A 25,900-nucleotide genomic window follows, 5' to 3' on the forward strand; every position below is an offset into this window, starting at 1 on the left:
AATATCAGGGCACTACGCCTTTACACTTGAAAAACCTAAATATTGGCAGCGTGGTTTAAATTAGCACAGTGCACAAGATACTGCCAGTGGATTATCCACCAATAAAAACCACATTTGGAGGCGGGAGAAACTCTGGGAGCTTCCAACACGCGCCACACAACAGATATTCAAAGTAGCTGAGTCACTGTGGGTTTCTGAGATGAGCCTCCACCAGCACTGAAGGAAGGAACATTCAGTGACAGGCACTTCAAAATCTCTGACAGATAAAAGTTTTGCTTTCAAAGTTCCTGAGTTTTTCAGTCTAAGGCTGCAGCTTCTTCACTTCACACTTTTTTCCCCCTTTTATTTTTGGTTTTTGAAGACTTTGATATCGAGCTCCCAACACAATGTTTAACTTCAATCCTGCATTAAACATCAGAGCAAGGACCAGGCTGAGCAGACTTCTAAAAAGCCAGAGCAGACAGACAAACCCAGCAAAGGTACAAGAAAGAGAACAGCAAATGCAAACAGTGCAAATACCTGGAGGGAACACAAGGTACAGCAAGGAGGAATTAATTCAGTGTGAGATGCACAGGGCTCCCCCAGCCCCTTCTGGCTTTAGGCAGGAGCAAACCTTGGGGAAGGAGCCTCAGAACAAATTTATGCAGCCATCAGGTAGGGAAATAACACTGAAAGCTCAAAGAAAGGAATTTCTGCTCAGAAAAATCCCCTGTCCCTGCAAATGGACTGAAAACAAGAACCCATTTTTATGGGTTTTTCCCCCCAAAGAATTTTACTTTTTCTCTGAGGTTTTGGGATGAGCTTCTGAATTTCAAAAAATGAAAAACTTGGATATTTTCTTTTTTTTTCTCAGTAAGGGAGAATTTCAAAAAATGAAAAACCTGAATTTCAAAAAATAAACTTGGATATTTTCATATTTTTTTCTCAGCAAGGGATTCATGGAGAAGCTGGAAGAACAGAATATTTTCTCCTGTTTGATTCTGAAGACTGTTTTACTTATTAGTGGGAAGAATAAGAACACCACGTGGACCCCAGATCTCAAAACCTTGCTGAGATTTTCCTTCCCTTCTTTCCAGAACCCCCTCTCTCCATTTAATGGGTGCAGAGGCAGCCCAGGGAATTGTGACACCCCTCTGAAACAGCCTCAGCACAGCTGCAGGGCTTCCCCCTCAATCAAACCCTGCATAAAGGCACAGATTAAATCTCATTTCTTCCCCTTACAGCTCTCCCTGCTACTCCTGTGCCTTCAAGGTCCTCCCAGTATTGCTCAGCAATGAGGAATGGGAACACTGAGCAGCTGTGGTGATGCCTTCTGATATTTCAAGGTAACTGCACCTAAAAACTAAAAAATAAACATGATAACATCCTTCTCAGGTATTTCTGCATCAAATAAAAACTACAAATTAAATGTCAACTGTGATATTAAGATTAAAAGGAGCTGCTGTGAAATATTAGTAGATATTCATAGCATAAGCTGCTACAATTAAACATAAAATCACCTCTATATGTTGTACTCCTTTCTCCTACAATGTTTATTTGTTTATATATACATACAGAAATAAACACATGAACCTGTAAGGAGACTGCAATACAAATAAGCTGTTAAAACCCAGAGTTCTCTGCAGGCAAATTCTGGTCCCAATGCAGAATTATCATCTGTCAAGTTGCCCAAATCATCTCAGAACACAAAAACTTGCAGCACATGACAGGCTGCATATGGAAAAAATTATATTTGGGATTAAATCTTATAGATCATATTTGAAGGATCTTCTCCTCATTGTCATTTTTCATGACCAAGGCCATCTGCCTGACAGGGAGTGGGAGGAAAAATTCCTCACTTATTTTAAAGCTTGTCAATGCCAACCAAGAACGTTATTTGTAAAATCTATATTGCCTTCAGATTTCCCTCCAGCCCCCAAGGCAGGAGCTCGGGGTGCTGCCATTCCTGTTTACTGAGGATGCACTTTGTACCAGGGGAGGATCACTCTCCCTACAGAGCCACCATCCCATAATAGTGCCCACTGCTCCCGGAGCAAACACACAATTCTCATTGCCCAGGAAAACGTGGTGATCCAGTCTCTCTTACAGAACCTCAGTTTCTGAGCAGTTTTTGTGGCAATCACCTCAACAGGGGACATGATTTGCTCTCCAATCCACAAGGAAAATGCACTTCTGAAGGGCAGAACAAAGTCAGTCAAGGCTACCCCCAGGAAAGTTGCACCAAAGGCTCCAAAAGGGTCTTTGCTCAGTCCTGGTGTTGACATGAGCAAGAAGCCAAAGGCACCTGGATGCCTTTGCCATAAATCCCAGCTAAATGCCCCTGGAAATGCAGGGGCTGAGCAAGGCTCTGTGCTGGAGCCATTTGTGCCCAGGCAGCACCACAGATCCTGCACTCGGTGCTGGAAACCAAAGCTGGAGTGGAGCTTTTACCAGATCAGCACTGCAATTCCTGCTTTTGGGAGGGGTTTGGGAGAGCACCCAAGGGAACACCAGCTCAGCCCTCCCTGCTCCTGTCCTGCCCTTTAGGGGGGACTGAACCCTCCCTGTCCCCACACTACTAACGCTGAGATTCATTCCTCTTCCTCTGACAATAAACCACAGCAGCAGGAGCGGCTGAGGGCTGGATCCCCAGCCCAAAGCAGCCCCTTTGCACTGGCTCCCAGAGGTTTGGGCCACCAGCAGCCCAAAGCTCTGCCCCTGGGCTGCTCAAAGCCAGCTGGTGCTGCCTGCAGATCACGTGCTGCTCCAAAGGGAGGGAAGGCATTTTTGCAGCTCTAGCTCAGATTTTTTCCTTTTCAGGATGGCTGCTCCCTCATCCAGCTCCCTCACTTCCTCATGCCTGCAAGTTCTGTGTTTATTTTTTCCCTGTATAATTTTTAACCTCGACAAATAAAAGGGTTGACATTCACTAAATGCAAGGTCTAAGTGCTACCAGATTGCTCCTGCATAGCACAGCTCTGTATCCTCAATAAAACCCAGCCCAGGCATCATTTGCTCTGTTCAGGCAGGGGAGGATCCTGTGGCAGTGTTTGCAGCACTGTCATGGTTTCTCTGCTTGCAGGAGATTTCTTCCCCTGAACATCTCACTGAGAGCTCCACAAAGGCTCCCCAACCACAACACGAGGAGTTATGTTTCCACTGAACTTGTGTACATTACATAACCAAAACAGATGAGCGCGGCCAACACTGAGGGCTCAGGGCTGACTATTTTCACAAATTAGGAATGAAGAAGTGTTAGCCCTAACACACAAGTCCCTCGAGCTCCTCTCTGACTGAACAGTTGTTCATCAGAACAAAATTTCCAAGGCACACTGCAGTCAGTGTCAATCTGTAATGGCTATTCTGGTGTTTCCACACTCATGTGAGACATAAGGCTGCTTCTACACATTTGTCAGGGGCCACTAAAGCCAATCCAGGATTTTTGCAGCTCCCTACCCCCAGGCAGCCACTTGCCAAGCAAGGAAACAAACAGTTTATGCCTAAAGATCCAGTCAGGTGCTTCTCAAGACTGACCTCAAAGCAGCAAATTCCTCTCAGAATGGCAAAAACACGCAAAGCAGTTCTCAGAGACAAGAGCCTTCAGCAACAGCTCACTTGTTCCCTGGAGTTTGGATCACAAACTTTCGAGTCAGGCAGCAAAGACTGGAGGTTTTTATACACCCAGGCCCCAAATGAGCAGGAGCTTGACAGATCAGCACTGGCACCTGGCTGTGCAGGCAGCAGTGTGAAAATGCAGCTGGAGGAGAGGGATCCCACCCAGGTGCTGACACAGGGAGCAGCACCCTTCATGCTGAGGGGTGACTCCAGATCCTGCAGGAGAAGGGCAGATATTCCATCCCCAGCAGGGCGGGAGCTGTGAGTGGCACAGGGTGCTTGCTGAGCACACCTGGCAAGCTCTGCAGCCCCTCACAGCACATCTCATGGCTCTGCTGGCAGCCTCTCCACGTTCCTTCGGGCTGCTCTCCAACACAAGCACCCACAGCTTCACCTCCCTGAGACACCACCACAGCCAGGACTCTTGCTCAGTGAGGAACAGGCTGCCCAGAAAATCAGAAGGGAAATTATTTAACTTCTGGGTTGGGTTCCTCTTGGACTAATGACTTCCATGCGGCACTTGGACACAGCACCTGCAGGGCCTCCTTGATATGGGCACTTGGCATATTTATCTCTGGTCTCTGCAAGTAAACAACCTGAACTGAAAATACTTATGAACTGTAACTCGTTTTGAAGTATAAAGCCTTATTTTCTAAGTAAAATAATTGAGGTTTTTAGTATAATTTCCTGCAACTGCAAGCAGCACAGAACTTTATTGTGCCCTGAACGCAAGAGAAGGGAGATGACACGAAACAGACTGAGGAGTTTGGCACAGGTGAGTTCCCCAGGGGTGTCCCGGGGATTATTCACCTGCTCCCTCTGAGCAACCAAACACCCCATGAGCACAGCAAGGCCAGGGATGAGAGGAAATCAAACCTGGGCACAGAGAAATGTCAAGGGGAAAAAGCTCCAGAGGCCAGATGTGGCTCCCTAAAGCTTACTGGGGAAGGCAGACCTAAAAACCAAACTCCTGCAGCATCACCATGCAAATCTAGGTGTGAACTGGAGGAGCACAGATCCCACCTTCCCTGGGTGCTATCAGCAATCCAGGCAAGGCGAGCCAGGAGGCTGTGCTGAGGCTCAGCCCTGCAAGCGTCAGCACTTGCAAGCTGCAAATGCTGCTCTGAACCAAACCTGAGTGTGTTTGGCAGCGAATGTTTGTGCTCCCACACACCCAGCACAGCCCACAGCCCAGTCCTGGCAATGCCTTCAAGGGAGCTACAGCTGCTTCAGACTGAATACCAGCACTAACCACAGCTACAGAGCCCTGCCACAGAGCTGATGATCCCCTGGTAACTTTAACCCACTGGCCATCAAATTCCAAAAGCTCCCACCAAAGTGGGAAGCATCATTTAGATGATCCTTGCCTAAAAAACCTTTCCCTGTGTATTTTGGTGTCTCAAGCACCCAACAGCAGGTGAACACAGCTCCAAAAAACTCCAAACAGAAGAGAAGAACAGCCCACCCAGCCTCCCACCCCAGCCTTGCCTATTTTGTATTTGTTATATTTATGCCCAAATAACCAGCTTGCACAGAAGAAAACAATAATTCATCACAGCTCCTGCACTGCAAAGAAACAAATCTTTGGCTCTAAGTTACCACAGTGGGATAAAATCTCACCCAGGGCCAGGTCAGTGAGCCTGGGCACAATAAAGGCATCTCAGAGGTGCTCTGGGCTGCCAGCAGGATTTTACACCCCACACCTCACCTGAGGCTCTCAGCACTTTAGATAATGAACGTGCAGCTCAAGGTGCTCCCAGCACCTGGGGGACTCCTGTCCTCACACACAGGGCTTTTTCCACACGATTGATGACATTATCCATCTGTCTGCATCCTCCTAAAGGAGTGAGAGTCCTTCCCCTGCAGAGCAGAGCCTGTGCTGGCAGCAAACACAGCACCCACCCTGAGCTTCACCTGCAGGCCCTGTGGAAGTGCCTGGGATTGCTGAGGCTCCCCAGCACCTCAACGCTGCCAGCTCACAGAACTGACTCTGAGAGCCTCTCCAAGAGCAGAGCACAACTGATGGGGTGCACAGAGGAACACACTTCGCTGCTCTAAATATTAAGCAAGCCACAAATTTTAATAACTTTGCTATATTAAAAGATAGGCACCAATGTCACCCCACCCCCACAATTCATCAAGGCATTTCACTCCCTTGGGCTCTTGTGACTAAGTATAATATTTCATTAAATATCCTGTTCATACTGGCTTATGTACTAGGGAACACACTAATTTTAGAAAACTGATTAGCTAGTTCTTTCTAACCGAATGTTATTGTAGCTAAGGTCAGATTTTGCACTGAAACTATGGCAACAAAGCCACAGTATTCTTTTGTCTACAAGGTTGGGACCAGGTTTATTAACACAACTGCTCTACTTAATAGCTCAGCACTGCTTTTTGGCAATCCCTTCCTCGATCCTACCTGAAATACCCTGAGCTTTCCACGGGGAAAAGGCTCAGACCTGCAAGAGTTGAGAAAGAGTAAGTGCTCAAAAGAGCATTTTGTTCATTTCTTCAGTTTTGGGCACAGCCAGCCCCCCCGTCCCACACAGGGACACGTCAGGATGGAACTGCCACCCCCATCTGCAGAGGGACACATCAAACTTCTCCCCAGGAGAGAGATAACAGTAAATTAAATCCCCATCCTTCCCCTGCTGTACCTGAACCAACAGATGGGGCTTCACACAGCGCTCCAGTTACGCATTTTAATGGCACTTTCTGTTTCAAAGGGGCTTTGCTCTGCCCCCATCTCCATGCAGACACCCCAGATGAAAGCTCCTGAAGCCCACAAGTTGGCAGACAGCTGTCTGGGCACAGAGAGCAGGGAAACACAGCCCAGCCAGTGTGTGTGCCCCAGAGCCAGCCCCTCCTCTGTCCCCAGCTGTCACATGGATCTGTGCCCCACGGACCCTTCCCACCCATCTCAGCACCCATCAGTGGGACACAGAAATAACCCTGAGCAAACCAGCGATTATTCAGCCAGTCATTTATCCCCGCTAAGCACATCAGCACAGAATCCCTGCAGGGTCTGGGGTGGAAGGGACCTTAAAGCTGATCCCACTGCCAGCCTGCCATGGCAGGGACAGCTCCCCCTGTCCCAGGAACCATCCAGCCTGGCCTGGGACACTGCCAGGGCAGCCACAGCTGCTCTGGGTAACAGAGCACCACAATCAGGATGTCTTTGGGATATCCTGGTACTCCATCACAATTAATTCCCCCAAACTTGTAAGGAACCACTGCAAGAGATGTGGGAGATGAAATAACACCAATTTCCCAATTCACTCTCCATGATAAAAATCCCAACCAACCTTCCCATGGATCCCTGCATCCCCCTGCTCAGGGCAGCCCAAGCCTCAGCAGATGTAAAGCAAGCTTGTCTGCATGGAAAAGCAACACTTCCAACTTCCCAGCTTTTTTATAATATCTAAATGCTGCAGTGGCAATTGTCCCCAACATCTGCTTGCACGTAGGCTGCAGTGGGCTACAGTTTCACAATTCAGAGGCAGGATTCAGGATTTCTTCATCTTATAAAGGGCAGCAAATTCAAATGCATACAAGCAGTTGGCAGTTTTCTAGTGCAGCTCTATAAATACTGGAAGATTCCTCATCAAGGCAGCAAAATGTATTTCAGATTTAACTACACCCTAATTCAGCAAGACTGAAAGATTTTTTTTTTTACTCAAAATGCTCAATGCTTCAATTTTGAATTAAAAAAATATAGGCACAACAACAGACTGTATTTTTATAGTTCTGCTTTTCCATCAAACAACCTAAAACAACTTATTTTGATTTTACACTTCTTATTTTGATTTTTACTCGTTCTGAAAGGGGGGTAAGAGGCATCTTTTTTCTTTTTGTGGTGTTTGTCTACAAAACAGAAGTTGGTTTAAGTGGGTATTCACTATTATGCTCCACTTGCTACTTCTGGTATTCAGCACAGGCATTTTAATCTGACTTGGACATCTCAAAATTGGGAAGGAGTTTCTATTGCAAGTGATGGATGTCTCTGCAAGAAGGCTTTGGCCCCAGCACTCGGGCACTCCCCAAAGTTCTGCTTCCTGCACGAAAAACAAATCCTGCTATTTGAACTGCTACTATCAGAGGGGGAAAAGAAAAAGAAACCATATTTAGAGTCCAGTTTAAATATTCCTTAACCCAGGCACCTTAATGAATGCAGGCAGGCATTTCAGCAGCATGAGAAACTCCATGCTCAGAAGGAAAGGAAGCCCAGACTGGCTGTGCAGCTCAGGTCTGTCCCATCCTCTTCACCATCACTCCAGCTCAAACCTCTGCACAACACCCACTCCAACTCAGCTGAGAGAGTCAAACAACTCAGGCTACTTCACATCAAAGTTTAAAAAGCTGCTATCATCCCTTTCCCCACAGCAGAGCAGGAAAAGTGTGCGTGGAGAGGATTCAAGGCTGCCCACAGCAGCCTCAGGCTGATCTGATCCCACAGAAAACTCCTGCTGAACACAGGGGTGGCACTGCAGCACCCCAAGGGCACGATCTGCTGCTCACACTCCTCCAAAACCAACAGGCACAGGGACCTGGGTGTTTGTTTTAGCTTGTTTTTTAATTTTCAGAAGTGTTTGGGAAATGAACTACGTGACTCTCCAGCTGAAGGAATCCCTAATCTCAGCCCTGATGGCAAAGCACAAACAAGCTTGCCCTGGCTAAATAAGGGTAAATCATGTGTATGTGTGCAACAGGATTGCAGAGCCTCCAGCAGACCTGCATGAATCACAGATTTCCTTCATATTTTTCCTTCATATGGAGTTTCCTTCATTCAGCACAAAGCAGGAGTGGGGAGGGTTCAGATCGGTGATGGCAAAGCTGTGAAGGACAAAATAGAAAACATTTCTGCCAGGGAGAAGCACATTGGCTTCAGCAGGGCTGAGCACGGGGATAACTGCAGAACATCCATCAAAACTGTGGATGTTGGAAGGAATGGAGGGTGGGCAGGCCCTGGCACAGCTGTGGCTGCCCCTGGATCCTTGGCAGTGCCCAAGGCCAGGTTGGATGGGGCTTGGACCAACCTGGGACATTGGAAAGCGTCCCTGCCATGGCAGGGGTAGCACTGGATGAGGTACAAGGTCCCTTCCAACCCAAGCCATTCCATGATCCACACTAAATCCAGTTTCACAGCCATATATGATAAATTAAAGCTGCCTGGGGAGCTCCTCCCGCTGCAGCTCCGAGGCCGAGCCCCAGGGCTGGCCCCCAGCACCTGCACAGGCAGCAGCAGCCCCAGGAGCACAGCGTGGAGCAGCATAAAAGAACAAACAGAGTCTGAACTACTCCTCTCCTGCTCCGCCATGAGGGTATTTTAAGTCCAAGATATGGGTTCATTCCTTGAACATCTTGCCAAAAAAAGAGTGTTGCCCAGCAACTGCTAAAACAATGTTCTGCAAGGAGGGAGCTGCTGGACAAATTAACCCAGTGAGTGCCCTTGCTGCCAGAGTTTATTGCAGAGCTGCTGGGAGGCTGGCACACAGCTCTGCATCCCAAATAAAGAGCTGCAAGGAATTTCCTGAGAAGCCTGTCAGCCAGACTGTTTTGCTGTAGTAGCAGTGTCTTGCATTAAACAAACACGTTTGGCTGGGTGCAGGGCTGTGCTCCAGCACCAAGGAACACAAATAAACCCCTGTAAATGCACAGCCCAGCTCACTGAGAGCACAGAGCAGCAGCTCCAGCACCAATGAACACAAATAAACCCCTGTAAATGCACAGTCCAGCTCACTGAGAGCACAGAGCAGCAGCTCCAGCACCAAAGAACACAAATAAACCCCTAAAAATGCACAGTCCAGGTTCCTGAGAGCACAGAGCAGCAGCCCCAGCACCAATGAACACAAATTAAACCCTGCAAATGCACAGCCCAGCTCACTGAGAGCACAGAGCAGCAGCCCCAGCACCAATGAACACAAATTAAACCCTGCAAATGCACAGCCCAGCTCACTGAGAGCACAGAGCAGCAGCTCCAGCACCAATGAACACAAATTAAACCCTGCAAATGCACAGCCCAGCTCACTGAGAGCACAGAGCAGCAGCTCCACACCAAACCTCCAGCCCTGGGCTCTGCTGCAGCTCCTGCACCAGGGCAGGGCTGAGTGGCACCTGCAGAATAAGGATCTGTGCGTGTTTCAGGAATGATTTCCAGTGGAAATTGCAGCTCCAGCCCAGCTGAGGGTCAGCTCCAGTTCACACTTCCCACATCAATCCATGCACGTTCAAAGGAAATTCATTTATAGCCCCTCTTCAGCTATGGCAATTGGAGCTTAATAAAAACATTAAATGTCTTTTCTGTTTAAAGAAGTGCAGATAACTAAGGGAATGTCACACTCAGTCTTTTTTTGGAGACTCACACAAGTAGGATTTCTTCCAGGAATCTCATCTGTACACAGTACATTTACAACAGTTAAGTAAAAAATCCTTCATTTGCATATTAACATTACTAAAAAGAAACTCTAATGAATGCACTCTTCAGTCTTCACATTTGGAAAAGCAGTTTTAGAGGACTTTTGAATTGTTTGGAGCTGGAGGCACGAAGGGCCAGAGAAATGCTGCACTTGAAAAAAACCCAAACACACCCAAACCACTGTATTTAAAGTGGACACAGAAAGCCAGAATAAAAAAAATCCACTGGAATCTTACACCATAATTGCCATCCAACCTCAAACCACTGACCTCAGGTGCTAAATAATTCTGCTTGGGATGGAAAAGAGCAAGAAGAAGAATCAGCCTTCACACCTTCCAGTGATCAAATGAATATTTTAATGACTTAGAGGCACCATAGCATTTAACACGTGAAATAGCTGCAGGTAAACACTCACAGGAACTTGAGTGTGCTGCACTACCTTCCTCTGGAGCTCCTTCCAGCTCCAGCACTGCACTTTTTTCCATCTAATAAGCCTGGAATTATTTTTTTTTAAACCATCTCCTTTGCACTTTTACTCCGCACTCCAATCCCAAGCATCACCCCCTCTCTGTCTCTCTGCTCTCCCTGCCCCTCACCCTTTCCAGGGCTCTCCCATCACCAGCTCCATCTTCCAGCCAGCTTTTCCCACCGCTCCTGTCAACACAGGCAGTGCTGGTGTCCCCAGGATGCCTCCGCTCCTCCTGTCCCTCCAGCTCCGGCCCATCTCCTGTCCCACCATCCTCAGTCCCAGATTCCTCCTCTGCCTCCAAGCAGAGATTTCCCAGCTCACAAACCCAGCTCAGCTGGGAAGGGGCTGTTTTTAGGAACACATTGCTCAGGCAGGGCTATTTTCACAGCAGCAGCAGGTTAGCAGTGTTTAGTGACAGAACGTGCTCGCATTGAGGCGCTGCTGCCAAACCCCCCTCTGTCACACACCCCCACTCTGTGCACAGCAGCTCTGCTCCATTTACAGGGCCTGAAGTGCAAAGAAAATCCCCCACCCTCCAGAGCAGGGCCTTGCTGCTGCCACCAGATGCAAGGGATTAAGTGTAGCCTTGGCAACATGACTTTTTACAACCTGAAGCACCTGTGGTGAGGGAAAAAGCAGGGTGGATTCATTCTGCCACTGGATAGACAGGCTTGAGTTTCACACTGAATTTTCTTGGAATCATCTATATGTATCTAAGCAGTCAATCTTGCTTCTAGAGATCTCTCCTCACGTTGATTAAGCATGAAATTTGTATTTACAACAGTTTTACATCTGCCCACAGAGGACAGAGCTGCTCTAAGAAGCTCAGAATGACTTCTCAAACAATGGTACCAAAAAGGAGATGCCCAAGCCTGGCCAGAGGTGCCAGGCTCAGGGTCCCTCCCAGAGGGGACTGACCTGCACCTGGAGCCCTTGGAGCACAGGGACACAAAGCAGGTCACAGAACCACTGAAGTGTTTCCCCAGTCCCCTGTAAGGGTACAATCCAGGTCACCTCCATCTGATTCAGTTTCTTCTTGCTCCAAGAAGATTTCAGAACATTCCTTCACTATCACCAGTGCCTGACCCCACTCCTCAGGCTGCAGCTGCTGTGCTGACCAGCATGATTCTGGATGGTTTGGGCTGGAAGGGACCCCAAAACTCACCCAACTTCCATCCCCTGCCATGGCAGGGACACCCTCCCCTACCCCAGGCTGCTCCAAGCCCCACCCAGCTGCTGCATAAAAATGGAGTATTTTCCATTTCTGGCGAGGATGAGGTGATAAACTCCGCAATTACTTCTTCTGAACATGTTTATCACAGAAAGCATTTTATCTCAGACTACACTTACAAAGTATGTGTATAAATAAGAGAAAAGCCTGCTAAAATTTTATGACTTTTGTTGCCATTTACCATTAAGCATAAACCTCCCCATGAAAGCTTCACTGAAGTAACTACAAAGGTTGGAAAAGGTTCACACCATTCTCTCTCCCTGTATAAATTATAAGTAATATGAGAACATTTACAATGTCTAACCACGGTGTTTTATGTCAGACAAATGTCTCTCTGTACTTGCAGTTCCTAAACTGTGCTAGCAAGAATTGCCTTTTTCTCATTCTTTCCTCTCGCTCTGTCTCTCCCTCCGCCTCCCTCTGCACCCAGCAGTCTCAGTCAAATCTGCTTTTATTCTTCCATACAATTTTAACATCAAGAATGGCTCAGAAGTCAAGGCTCTGCTTCACAAAACAACATTGTTCTTTCTTGGAGAGCTTACCACTGAATGCTGAACCTTCCCAGGTTGCCTCTTTAGTGTTTCAATTATCAGCTCTTCAGTTTTCCAGGAAAAAGGGAGAAAAACCAACAAGAACTCACAGATTTCAGCAATATTTTAAAAGGAGAGCTTCATTATATGGGACATCGTGTCATGGCAAAAAAACCCCAAAACCACCCAAATAACAGCAGGCAAAACCAGCAGCACAGACTGTACATGGTTATCAAGGGCAATCACCTGCAGTTCTGGCCAGACCTGAACAGAATTATGGTGATTCTGAGACCCTGATAAAGGCAAAGCATAAGCAAGGAAACCAATTCATCCAAAGAAACAAGGCACAGGTGCTGCTACACCTGGAACAATAAAATCCTGACCAAAATTGTAGAATATTTGGCTGAGTTATCCTCTGGGTGAAAGGTGCAACCCAGGGGTGAGAAAAAGAATTTGAGGTCTTTGCAAACCAAATCCCAGTGAGTGCTTCTCTTCCTGTCTGAGGCCTTTCTTGAACAAGTCAGCCCTTGCCAAAGTGAAAAGCAGAGCACTAATTTCTTATCAGTGAGCATAAGTTTCCTGGCAGAGCGAAAGCAAAGCCCAAGGTAGCGCATATCAAATTAGGTCAGATAACAAGAGCTGTGGCTAACACTTGCTCCTTTTTATTTTCCTCCTCCCTGAGGTTTGGTACTGGGTAATTAGAAAGGTGGTGTGATGGAATGGAGAAAAAGAAATGAAATTCCCAGGGATTGTGAACATTTGGAGAGATCTGAAAAGCAAACAACTGTAACCTCAACCCCATCCCCTCACACAGCTTTGTTCATTCCTGTTTGGCTGGGACAGAGTTCATTTTCCTTGCAGTAGCTGGTAGAGGCACATTTTGGATTTGTGCTGGAAGCTGTTGCTCCCACGGGGTGTTTGAGTTCCTGCTGAGCTCATCTCTGCTCCCACCTCCCTGTGAGGGCTGGGGGGCACAGGAGCTGGGGGCACAGCCATGCCCAGGGTGTCCCAGCCCAGCACAGCACACAGCTGGCAGTGCCTGCAGGGGTGGCATCTGTCTTGGCACAACACCTGCCTGCCCATGGGAAATGGGAACCAATGCACTCTCCTGCCTTGCTGCTGGGTGAAGCTGCTCCTTTATCTGAACTCTCTTCCTCTCCCCATCCCTCTGGGTGGGGCTGACTCAGGTTAAACCACCACAGTCTCATAGATATTCAACACACACATTTTTCCTCACGGGTTGCCCATCCATGGACGGAGATGACACTAAAATATGCCACAGAGGTCAGAAATTGTTACAGGGCACTGCACAAAACAAAGAATCATTTCTAAGAGAAGGGTAAGGAGCTGTCTGACCAACTTACCTCGGAATTTTTTGGGTGGGTTGTTAAGATCACCTGCTTCTGGCTGTACCACACAGCGATCATCCACAAGGCTGCAAAGAAATGAGCAGTGCAGTGAGATCCCATCCCCTGCAGCCCCCTCCATCCTCGTCACAAAACCAAAGTCTCACTTGCAATATTTCATCCGAGTGGCCACTTCAGCAGAAGACATTCCCCAAACGCCAACTTATGCCAGATCTTTCTAAGAAGCATGCAGCTAATTTTTACTGTTGCCCAGAGCTTTGCTCCTGGTAGGTGGGACAATAAATAAGTCATTGCTCCTGTGTTCTGCATCATCCTTACGTGCCCTGCTCGAGGTGCAGACAGAACAGCCCATATTCTAGGGAGGTGACAGACAGCCTCAGGACAGCTCCTGCCTCTTGGACAGATTGGAGTCACGCTGCAAATGTGTTTGTATGAATAGAGAACGGGGAAATATGACAGCTATGCAAACTGGACACTGACCCAAGTATTAGGAAAGGGCAGGAGGAGTCAGTGCCACAATAAAAATTGGCTCCTGAGAGAAAGGAAGGCACAAATGTACCCTCCTGCTCACCAGCCAAACACCAGGTGAGCTGAGGGATTGAGCCAACCTCCTCCTGTTCTGGCAAGAAGAGGGGGAGCTGCACAGGCAAACCCAAGAGATTCCAAGAGGGAATGCCAGGACAGAGCTGCTGTCCCTGCACAACCCCCACAGGGTCAGCTGAAATCCCACAGAATAAAGAGAATAGGTAGGAAGCCCCTGTTCCCACTGCTCTGAGCAGCTCAGGATCAAGGTGGAATTGGGCTTTTCCCAAACTGCAAAATCGCACCTGTAACCAAGCACTTTGGGGCTTGATTTGATTCTTAATGACTCAATTTGGCCCCTTACACCAATCTGTCAAAGAGGCTTTCTACACAAACGTAGAAAGTAAAACTCCAAGGTCAAAGGTTTGAGAGGTCCATTCTCATGCAGAATCAACTGGAGGAAGACTGAGACCTAGAATATGAGAGTTGTTCCTTGCAGAGGCTGCTCACATGCAGGGAGCATCTTGAGACAATTAGAGAAAATAAGGAAGTGCATGAAAATTAAGAGATCAGAGAAATTAAGAGGGCTCGACAGTTTTATGCATCTAAGATTTGCATATGCAAACATTCAGAGTGAATTGCTTTTTCCCCATGGATTTTCTCCCTACTCAGTACTATATATATATATTTATATATAGGTGCTCCAACATGAATGGTATTAACATTTGAGCTGCAGCACCTGCTTCTGGTGAACAAAGGGCCAAAAATATCCAGGAAATAGGTTACTCTGATCATCCCATACAGATAACCTCAGTGCAATGCATCCCTCTCATCTGAGATTAGGTTGAAAATAAAGAGGAAATTCCCAAACTAGTAAGAGGAAAATTTTACAGGGTGAGAAACACGAAAGAGGATAGATTGTACACCAGTAATCATCATGATGACAGCACTGAGTTTGGGAAACAGCAAGAGTCAAGTTCTGATTAAGCAACATGTCATAGGAATATTCAATAGGAACACTCTTCAGAGATTTAGGACAGCTTTAGAATGTAGAATGAGTGGCATCTGCTCCTCAACCTTCAGGAACCACATAACAAGTCATTGCACATGTTATGACATCAGACTGTCAAAACTCCACATGGGCTGGAGGACAATTACACCAAATCTTCCCTTTGCCGCTTTAATTTTCTCCAGGACAAAGACTAAATTAAATATGGGACAAAACTAATTTGATTACAGAGGCTTATTAAGATGATAATGCATTTCATGTTTCACATAGCAATTAGGATTTCTGGCTTAAATTAGGCTCAGAGATATGTGGCCATTACATAATGCAGTTACCTTAAAACAGCACTAACCAAATCAAAGAGGAGGCCTGAACACAGAGGGGATTTCAGGCCTGCCACGAGAACATCTCATCAAGCCTAGGAGATAACAAAGCTTGGGGCCTGTCATGTCCACAAGGACCAGCCATGGTGAAAAACATCTGCTCAGCAATGCCCTCAGAAGCCACAGCCACTGCATACTGTTCATGCACGGGATCCACATGGCAGAACAACTTTCTTCTTGGCCTGCAGTTATTCGCTGCCAAACTCGCTTCAGACTGGGAGGAGAAACAATAGGCAGCTGTAGAGGATAACTCATGCTGCCAGTGTTCAGCAGATAGTATTTGGCCCGTCACACAGCTGATCCAGGGCTGCACAGTGCACGTGGCATATTTGACCAGGACCTGGGAAATTTGTCAAATACATTTGCCAAATACTATTCGACCAACCCTACTTACTACACCCCTTGCTTTTATCATACCTTCTCTCCTTTCTGGCAGCATCCCATATTTTCTTCTCTTTCCTATAATAGATCATGGTGCATCTTCAGTGTCTGCTTCCTTCTCTGCCCCCTTATTTTCCAGAATCCTAATAGCTAGAGGACTAAACCTACAAGTTAGTTTGGAGTCACTCAGGAGAGACTGCAGCCCATTGTTTCCTGCTGAGGCACTTACCAGGATGCTGGCTCTGTACCCTGCTTGGGAGCTCCATTTAGCAGCTGCATCTGGGCTGTGGGCATCAAAACATGTGCTGTGACTGTACCCGCCCTGAGGCCCTCAGGGCTACTGGAAATGAGAGAGAGCAGGTTGGGTGTGTGCCCCTCACTGCTCCTGCCCTCGGGAACAGGGGCCAGAGGTGCTCCTGGAGCTTCTCACCCTGCAGGGGCTCCTGCCCAGGCAGCACCAGCTCCTGATGCTTGCAGAGGTTCCTCCTCAGCAGCATCAAACACTCCCTGGCCCTCCTCAGAGCTGTGTTCCAAGCCCATGGCTCTGCTCGGCCAGCTCGTGCTTTTCCCACGTGAAAAGCTGTTTTTGTGGTGGATGGAGCAGCATTCCCCTCTCCTGCTGCACAGCACCTGCCCCTGGCCTGGTGCAGGCAGCACAAAGGGGCAGGAGCTGGCGCAACACAGCTCCCACTGCTGCTCCAGGGCTCTGGCAAAGCACAAGGGTCAAAACATCTTCTCCTTTGATAGGAGAAAAACAATTTTGTCTGTAGGAGAAACCTCAAATTAAACCTCAATTGTAAGGTCAAACTAGCTGTAGTGGTGAGTTACTGGTATTTAAACCACTTGGCTCGGGGATTTGGTTTATTTTTTTGTTAGATATATATGTTTTTTACACTGCTTCCATTGCCTGTGCTACATCCTTTGTGCAGTCAGCAGAGTGCAGGGCCTGCTCATCCCTGACTGGGAAAGGGGCAGGGAGGGACAGGACGGGACACACGGACGGACGCGGGACAGACAACAACATGAAAATCATTGGGTTGCATTCATTCCCCCCTACCCCTTCACCTGACAAGATTTTTCCTCCCCACCAAGGACATTAAACTGCACCACAGCCACGGATACACTCTCCAACCTCCCAAAATCTACCTTGCCATATTCACTTCAGGCTATTTTTAAATGTAGGGCCAAGTCTATCCATAAAGTCCCCTTGCTTTAGCCAGTGTCCCCTGGGATCAGGCTCAGGAGAGCTAGCTGAGCTCTGCTAGTCCTTCTTACAGGGTTTGTAATACAAGGGAACAGCTGTTCTTACCCCAAAGTGCTAATAAATCCATTTGTTGAGCCCTCTGCATAGAGAGAACAAATATCTCCAATATGAAGGAAGCTCGACATCTTGTCAGTCATCTCTGGCTTATTGCCCCTGGAAGAAAGAAGAAAGCACAACATGAATCAGGCAGAATTCCTTGGTGCAGCTACCAGAGGTTACAGCAACAGGAGCCTTTGCCTTTGATTGTTGGTTTGTTTGAAAAACCGAGCAAGTTCTCGCAGCGCAACTTCAGGTATCAAAGGAAACCCAGCAGGCCAGAGTGCTTGCTTGGAAAAATAAACCAGGAAAAACAAGCAGCTCCTGGCATCTCATGGCACGTGGGACTGCCTCACAGGCAGGCATTCATCCCAGAGGATGCTGGATTTGAGTGCAGCTGCAGCAACCCCTTCCATCCCACCTGCCACGGGGAAAAGGGGACTGCTGCAGTTTCTGCCATATTTCTATCACATTTCTTTGCCAGAATTAAAGGTTTAAGCATCCTTTAAAGGTTCTCTTTAGTGCTGGAATGGTGCTCCTGAGAAATTCCAAATATTGACCCAATTCATGGCAATGTTTTTTGCTAAAATTTGGACATGACACCAGCAGCCTCCTGCCTACACCCACAGGCCCAAAACCAGAGTTAGGTGAAGACCCCATTCAGCATGCCTGACAACAGATTTTGCATGTAAAAACAAAGATTAAGATTTTTCCAAAGTCAAATGCTTTATCTGACAACCAAATCCCTGTGAAATCAGTAATTCTTCAATCCTGGGTTTAATATAGATGGCTTAAATGTAACACTGAGGAGAGAGACACTGAGTGTTGCCAACTTCAGCTGTATTAAGAACTTCATTTTCTCTAAAGCCCCAAGTCCAAACAACACAGGATCCACCTGTCATTTCAATAAATATAGAAAAAATTTGAGTTTCAATCTGTCACAGCAACAAAGAGCCCAACACAAGCCCGGATAACAAAACCAACAGAACAGATTTTCAGAGACATCTTTCCCAAGCCCATTTGCTGGTTTCCTGGACATCCTCCCAAGCCCTGCTTTTTGATCGGCGAGTTCAAAAGGCCCAGCAGCTCCTGTGCTTGAGGTTTCAAAGAGCACCAAGGCTGCTCCAAGCTGCTCCTCCTGGCAGGCTGTGAGCCCTGCAGCCAGCACTGCCCAGGGAGAAAAGCACTGAGGCAGAAAAGCTCCCAACACCTCCTCCCTCTCCCTCCATCACACCCAAAGAGGCTCTCAATGCTCCAAGAGCAGAAAAGGGGAGCAGCAGGAAATTCTGCTTATTCTAGAGCACAGCCCTGCCTGTCCAGGGATAAATATCCCCTTCCCTGGGCATTATCTTGTTTACCAAAAGCACAAGGAGCAGGTTGTTAGGCAAGCTTGGAGCTCAACAGAGAAGTTCATGAAGATCTAAAAGGTGATGTTTGCAGCTACGAAAGGGCAATAAACACCTAAAGTTACACTTTTCTTCTGAAAAGCTCCAAGCAGCTCTCCCTCCTCACTCCCAAAAGATCTCTGCTGCTGGGAACAACAATAACAACTTTCATTATTATTATTAAATCAAAGCACAGCATGGACATTCTACCCCTGCAAATCTGTGTCACTGGTACAATGAAACACAAATCCAGGAAAACCAGGAGATAAGAGGCCAGGCTGGTATGCAGGTAAAGGGGTCTCAGCTGCCCTGGAATCAAATCTGGGTGCACACAACACCAAACCCTTTCTTGGCTGCCTGTTAAATGCCAAGTCCTTCAGCCACTGCATGGTACACAGTCTGTTCCCATTCCTTCCTGATAAGTGGACAGAAAAACACTGCTACCTATTTTAAGATATATGCCAAGAAACATACAGAAATATGCAGAGTGACTGAATTAGCAACACTGGAAATACAACTTTGCCCATTTCCTGACTTGGATCCTAAACTACCAACTTCAGACTAGAAAACTTTTCATCACTCAAAATTAGGCTCAGCCCTGAATTGATAGAGCCCAAAGCAAAAGCTGTCTAAGCCAACAAAACCCACAGATACTCCCCAATTAACCCTTTCTACCTGGCATTAAGGTTTCCTTTCCATGCTGTGGGGGGGGATTACTTTTTCCTCACAAGAGGCAGATGTTCACCACAGCTGTTCCCAAGGGAATGTGAAGGTCAAAGTTATTGACTTCCATTAGAGATTTTCTTCCTTGGCCAAAAAAATAGAAAAAAAAAAAGAATCCCAGACCACTGCTCAAAACCAGGCTGAGGGATGGACAAGCAAATTCCTGCAGCACTTTCCAGGACACAGCCTCAATTTTCTCACATTTTCTTCACCAAGGAAGACCCCACTATACTGTGAAATTATAACTCTGATATATCATGATAGTGCAAACCTCCCAAAAATGCTCTTCTGCAAATTACTGACAATTCCACTAATAAAATGTTTGTCAGCTTTACCCAGAACCATCACAGAGTTCTGGATATCAGAAAGGTTGTGTCAAGCCTAAATTCAATTTAGTGAATTGAACAGCTGCATTCTTGCCAGGTAATCCTGAGAATTCCTGGATGAGCTTACAGGGCTGGGTTTGGGGTGCAGCCTGGAACCCCAGCCTGTGCTGCTCCCACCCAGGAGAGCTGTGCTGGAGTTTGGCTTCACCAAGGGCTGATCTGGCTCCAATAACCTTGTTTCCCAAGCTCAGGCAGATTAATCTCCATGTAAGTCCTCACTGCCCCTTCTCCTGGATTTCTGAATGCTGTTCCAACACCCATCAGTGTGATGCCATCCCCAACACACCAGGAGATGCTCCAGGGAGCCAGTTCCCACTGGGGTGAGCCTCTTCTAAAACACTGATTTATCCTCAAGCTTTCTCATAGCCCTGGCTGTCCTGGCTACCCCTATTTAATAGGCAAAAGCATCCCTGACACCTGTCCCTGCCAATGCTCAGCTTGGCCAGGGCTCAGCACCACGCTGCACTGGCAGATGGAGAAGGGGCTCAGCGACCCCCCAGGCCTCCCCACACAGGAGGGAACAGAGTCACTGCTGCACTAATTCAGCTCCAAAGCTTTTCACACTCTCCTCACAAGGGACTGACAAAACCACTCCAGTTGCTGGCACCAAACACTAAATGATCAGCCACCTCAAATTGAGGCTTTTCCTACCTCTGACAACTGGGAAATGTGAAGCAAAAAGTGGAACTGGAAGGTTTTTAAGAGCAAAGTTCCCAGGTACTCAGTTTGAAAAGCTTTTTCTAAAAGATCCTGTCAACAACAGCTGGCCACACTAATCCTCCCAAAACCAGACCTCTGGGGGGTCATCTTTGATTATTTTCTTCAGCAGGACAAGGCAGAAGCGGAGGCAGTAAAAACCTGTCAGCCTTGGCACATTTATCCAAGTGCACAGCACAGGGAGACCGCAGGGACCGAGGAGAACAGGTTTGCTCCTGAACACGTCACTCAGAGCACCCATGTGTGTCCCCTGGCTGTGAGGGGACACTGCCATCCCCACATCAGAGCACCCATGTGTGTGTCCCTGGCTGTGAGGGGACACTGCCATCCCCACATCAGAGCACCCATGTGTGTCCCCTGGCTGTGAGGGGACACTGCCATCCCCACATCAGAGCACCCATGTGTGTCCCCTGGCTGTGAGGGGACACTGCCATCCCCACATCAGAGCACCCATGTGTGTCCCCTGGCTGTGAGGGGACACTGCCATCCCCACATCAGAGCACCCATGTGTGTCCTGGCTGTGAGGGGACACTGCCATCCCCACATCAGAGCACCCATGTGTGTCCTGGCTGTGAGGGGACACTGCCATCCCCATGTCAGAGCATCCATGTGTGTGTCCCCTGGCTGTGAGGGGACACTGCCATCCCCATGTCAGAGCATCCATGTGTGTCCTGGCTGTGAGGGGACACTGCCATCCCCACATCAGAGCACCCATGTGTGTCCCCTGGCTGTGAGGGGACACTGCCATCCCCACATCAGAGCACCCATGTGTGTGTCCCTGGCTGTGAGGGGACACTGCCATCCCCACATCAGAGCACCCATGTGTGTCCCCTGGCTGTGAGGGGACACTGCCATCCCCACATCAGAGCACCCATGTGTGTCCTGGCTGTGAGGGGACACTGCCATCCCCATGTCAGAGCATCCATGTGTGTCCCTGGCTGTGAGGGGACACTGCCATCCCCACATCAGAGCACCCATGTGTGTGTCCCTGGCTGTGAGGGGACACTGCCATCCCCATGTCAGAGCATCCATGTGTGTCCCCTGGCTGTGAGGGGACACTGCCATCCCCACATCAGAGCACCCATGTGTGTGTCCCTGGCTGTGAGGGGACACTGCCATCCCCATGTCAGAGCACCCATGTGTGTCCCTGGCTGTGAGGGGACACTGCCATCCCCACATCAGAGCACCCATGTGTGTCCCCTGGCTGTGAGGGGACACTGCCATCCCCATGTCAGAGCACCCATGTGTGTCCCTGGCTGTGAGGGGACACTGCCATCCCCACATCAGAGCACCCATGTGTGTGTCCCTGGCTGTGAGGGGACACTGCCATCCCCATGGCACTCAGAGCACCCATGTGTGTCCCTGGCTGTGAGGGGACACTGCCATCCCCATGTCAGAGCATCCATGTGTGTGTCCCTGGCTGTGAGGGGACACTGCCATCCCCACATCAGAGCACCCATGTGTGTCCTGGCTGTGAGGGGACACTGCCATCCCCACATCAGAGCACCCATGTGTGTCCCTGGCTGTGAGGGGACACTGCCATCCCCACATCAGAGCACCCATGTGTGTGTCCCTGGCTGTGAGGGGACACTGCCATCCCCAGGGCACCGACCACACACAGGGTGACCACCAGAACTCCCCAGGAGGGCAGGACAGGGGGTTTTCACAGCCTCCCAGTACCTGGCTCTGGTGGGTACAGCACAGTCACGCTGCTGCAAAGGCAATTGTGCTCCATGGACAAATACAACCATTACCCCACTATTTATTTATTTTAGATATGCCAGTGCCAAGAGCAACTGATTAACACTAGATGAGGGGATGGCCCTAAGAGAACATTTGCAGTTATGCTGTGCATAATCCCAGCTTTAATGGCTGTTTCAAAACCCTGCAAGAGGGGATTCCTGCAGGAAATTCATCCTGTTCCAGCTGAAACACAGCAGTGTTACCCAGGGAGCATTGTCCTCCTCCTCCCCTTAAACACTGCAGGAAAACAAGATTCCCTCTAGGTAAACTCACTCAAAAAAATCAAAGATGAAGCACTGATAAGCATGGCATTATCTGGCAAAAATGAAGTCAGGTTTCTCCAAGCAGCCTAACTCGGGTGGCAGCAACGTCAACAGCAGCAACCCAAGCTGTAAAAATAATGTTCTTTCCTCACAAAGCTGAGAAACAGAAGGACTTGCCAGGATATAAAAGAAAGATGAACTAAAAGTGGACTGTGCATTGAGAAGTTAACTATATCTGCCCACAGACATCAAAAAATTCCTGAGCTATGAACGCATTCTACGGTATTTTTTTTAAGCCCTGAAAGATGAATCTTTATAATTCTGTTGGTGACCGTTTCCTCGTGTCTATATCAAAGTCAGTGGCTCAGTATGTTTTATATACAGTTTATCTGCACAGGAAAACAAAAATCAATTTCTGTTGAAGAAATCGACTAAAAAAATAAACAAACAAAATCTACTCAATTCCATGTGAATTTCAATAAACTGACCGACAAGTTTTTCTGCCAGCTCTGCTCTGTGGGGCTGGACCCGAACATGCATTAGCTAATTTCAGGCAGGGAATTAAAGCCAGGAAAACTTGCTATTCAGCCCAGGAGTTCCAGGATTTCCCCCCAGCTCTGGTGAGCACAAATCCACAGCACACCACCACGAGTGTGATCTTCTGACCCAACAGAAAGTGACACAGCTCCGGGGTTCAGTTCTGATTATTTCTTACTACACATTATCTTGTGTGTATCTTCAACCCAAGCTGCTTTTCCTGCAGTGGAAAGGACTGAACAGAAGCAGTTCTGAAAGGCAGGGGAAGGGTTTGTACAAGCCTTGGCCACGGTTTGTCCCCAAAGCCAAGGAGAAGCTCTGCAGACCCAGAACAGTTCCCACCAGCTCCCAATCTCTGCTGGATTTTAGGGCACAAGCAGAGCATATGCTCAGCCTAATGGCCTTGAATAAGCCAGGATAAGCTTAATACAGTCCCTGAAATGCAATCCCTTTTCTCATGAAAACACATTTCATACGGGCAGTTAAAGCAGGATTACCAGTGACAACACCACAACATCAAACCGAGTGTTCAGTATCTAACACCCCCGTGAGACAGCTGCCTTTGGAAACACTCAGAACGGGAAATGCAGCTGCTTTGTAAACATTTCACACTAATTTCTCCCATCACTCATCTCCCTCCCGATGCTAAGTCAGAAAAAAGAGGTTCCAAGAGCTGGGAGTTTGCTTTCCTTGAAGAGCCGAGTCAAGGCCCCGTTTGAAGTCCCTCCTCGCAGGGACAGGTTGTGACAACGTCCCTGCCCTGCCACTCCTCATCGCCAGCATTTGTGAAAAGCCTTTTTCATAGAAATCAAAGCTACTTCCCCGATTTCATGTCTCACACGTCTGCTTTGTGTGGGATTTTATTCTTTACCCCGCGACTGCAAATCCTGTTTGTAAAATAAACGAGCCCAAATGTGTCTCATTGCAAACTGCTTAATTCCCAGCTACTGGGATACAAATTACTGTGTCTTTCTAAGATGCTTTAATGATGTTTGTTTAGATTAAGAAAAAAGCTCCTCGCTGTGCCCTGCAGTCCCAGGATGCACCCAGCTCTCTCCTGGCAGATTTGCACCGTGGTTTAGTGCTCAATTCAATAAACATTGGCAATTTTATATGTACCGGTACCAAAACTGGAGCAGCACTTTATCAAAGTCTTTTTCACTATCTGGGTTGTTTAAGAATAGAATCTCCAACTGTACTTAAGTGTTTCAAGTTCATTACTGCCGACAGGAAATTCCAGAGGGAAAGTTTAATTCTGTTTCAGTTTTTGACAGAAGCAAGACCAGAGTTTAAGGGCAGAGAGACAACAAAGAAGCAAACACAAAGAACTGCTTAATGGCATAAGCAAAATCAGCCAGAAATTAACAGATCTGAGAACCCCCAAGACCAGGTAAGTCTGTGTTTGAATTAAATGGAATCGGGTCATTAATATTGGTAAGTCAGGCCAAGCAAGTTAACACTTTTAAAATGCAACCAAGCACTATTATCCTGAAAATCCAGTGCTTAGATAATCTGGTAAATCCAAATGTTACGAGATTACTTGGCTGAAAATTTGGCCCTACAGACTAACCAAGATTTCATCTGTTTTTCTGGATAACACCCACAGAGCATTCTGTATTTTCACAGACACAGCTAACTTGAAAATCTGAACCCAAACGTGATGTTTCTCATTCAGTAAAAAAAAGGAAGGTTTCCTCCCTGAGGATGCTAGCAAACATTCCTAAGAACCCCATTAGAACAGCCAAGGAAGGGAGGAAGTGCTTTATTTAAAAGCTCACCCAGTGAATAATCACCGTGCTGGGGCTGAGGACAGAGCTCTGTCATCTGCAAAGCTTCTGACTTTGCAAATCTGAAAGGAGCTCTTTGCACTCGCCAGGGAAGGGAAAATGAAGGGATTTTGGGATCTCTCACACCTGCAGTGGGACCCAGCTCAGGGACAGCGCTGGGAGGGCTCAGCACTGCTGGTTTTATGCACATGGAGCTCCATTTCAGAGACTGCACCTTAAAAAAGCCCTATCAGTGCAGCGCATTTATCTACCACAGGATCTTGTTCTCCCTTCAGCTGCAACCTTTCATGTCCAGGAGGCTGCTCTGCCACCCATGGGTGGCTGATGAGCCGTTAGATTAAGGGGGGGAAATGCTCTTTCTCAGACCAAATCTTTTTCCTCCTGACACTCAAATGCAGCAGATTTTGTCTCCAATTCCCAGGCTGATCAGGCAAGATGGAGGCTGGGGAAGGGGGAAGGAGGGAGCAGCACAGCACTGTGACTTTGTCAAGGACATGCAGCAGGTCAGACTCAGGGCCCAGATTCAAATCCAGGTCTCCCAAATCCCCATCCACCAGCCCACGCTCCCCTCTGCTCCCAGGGGAGCGATCAGACTCACTGCTCTTCTCATCAAGCACACACTTCCCCTTCCTCTAAAAATAAGTAGGAAGAGCAGTGCAAATTCACACAGCAAGATGAGGGCCGAGTTAATTACATTCTATTCATACTATTTGCCACTCCACAGATAAATAGATTTATCATATCGGTGACAAAGTTATTGCAAAGTTACTATTTCATAGGTGCAACTGCAGTTTAAGAAAACAGATAAAGCAACTCATTTTGGTAACTTTAACCTCAATAAAACCTCAGTACAGGAAAGCAAATGTGCACAATGTTCTTTTCTCCTTAGAAAGGGCGCCTGCCTTTTTTTTTTTTTTATTATTTGCCCAGTGCGACCGGACAAGCTAGTTACAGAAAATTCAAGTCAAAAGTATGGAAGTCACACTCTGACAGCAATCCCTTACACAGCAGCCACTGACTGAGCTAAGAAACATGACTGACAGGTCCTATTGACAGGCATCTGCAGGCAGCTGGAAAAAGAAACTGTATTAGAGACACACTGTCAGGAGAAAAATATCATTTCTTTGTTCCACACTAAGTTCGACCTGACAGCATCTT

General features: G+C 47.6%; 1 protein-coding gene across 10 annotated transcripts in view; it reads right to left on the reverse strand.

The window, feature by feature from the left end:
* ITPR1 (inositol 1,4,5-trisphosphate receptor type 1) overlaps positions 1 to 25,900 on the reverse strand; it is a 161,430-nt gene that overhangs the window by 128,549 nt on the left and 6,981 nt on the right. For all 10 annotated transcript variants that reach the window (XM_054280942.1, XM_054280938.1, XM_054280937.1 and 7 more), the window contains exons 2-3: positions 17,211 to 17,318; positions 13,607 to 13,677 (exon numbers count right to left, since the gene is read on the reverse strand). In XM_054280942.1, the coding sequence (XP_054136917.1) occupies positions 13,607 to 13,677; positions 17,211 to 17,302 (163 nt within the window). In that variant the 5' untranslated portion in view covers positions 17,303 to 17,318. The remainder of the gene's footprint in view (positions 1 to 13,606; positions 13,678 to 17,210; positions 17,319 to 25,900) is intronic.

This window comes from Melozone crissalis, unplaced genomic scaffold (genome assembly GCF_028551555.1).
Source record: "Melozone crissalis strain CALT ecotype California unplaced genomic scaffold, PUWL_Pcris_2 ptg000029l_1, whole genome shotgun sequence".
NCBI classification, from domain to species: Eukaryota; Metazoa; Chordata; class Aves; order Passeriformes; family Passerellidae; genus Melozone; species Melozone crissalis.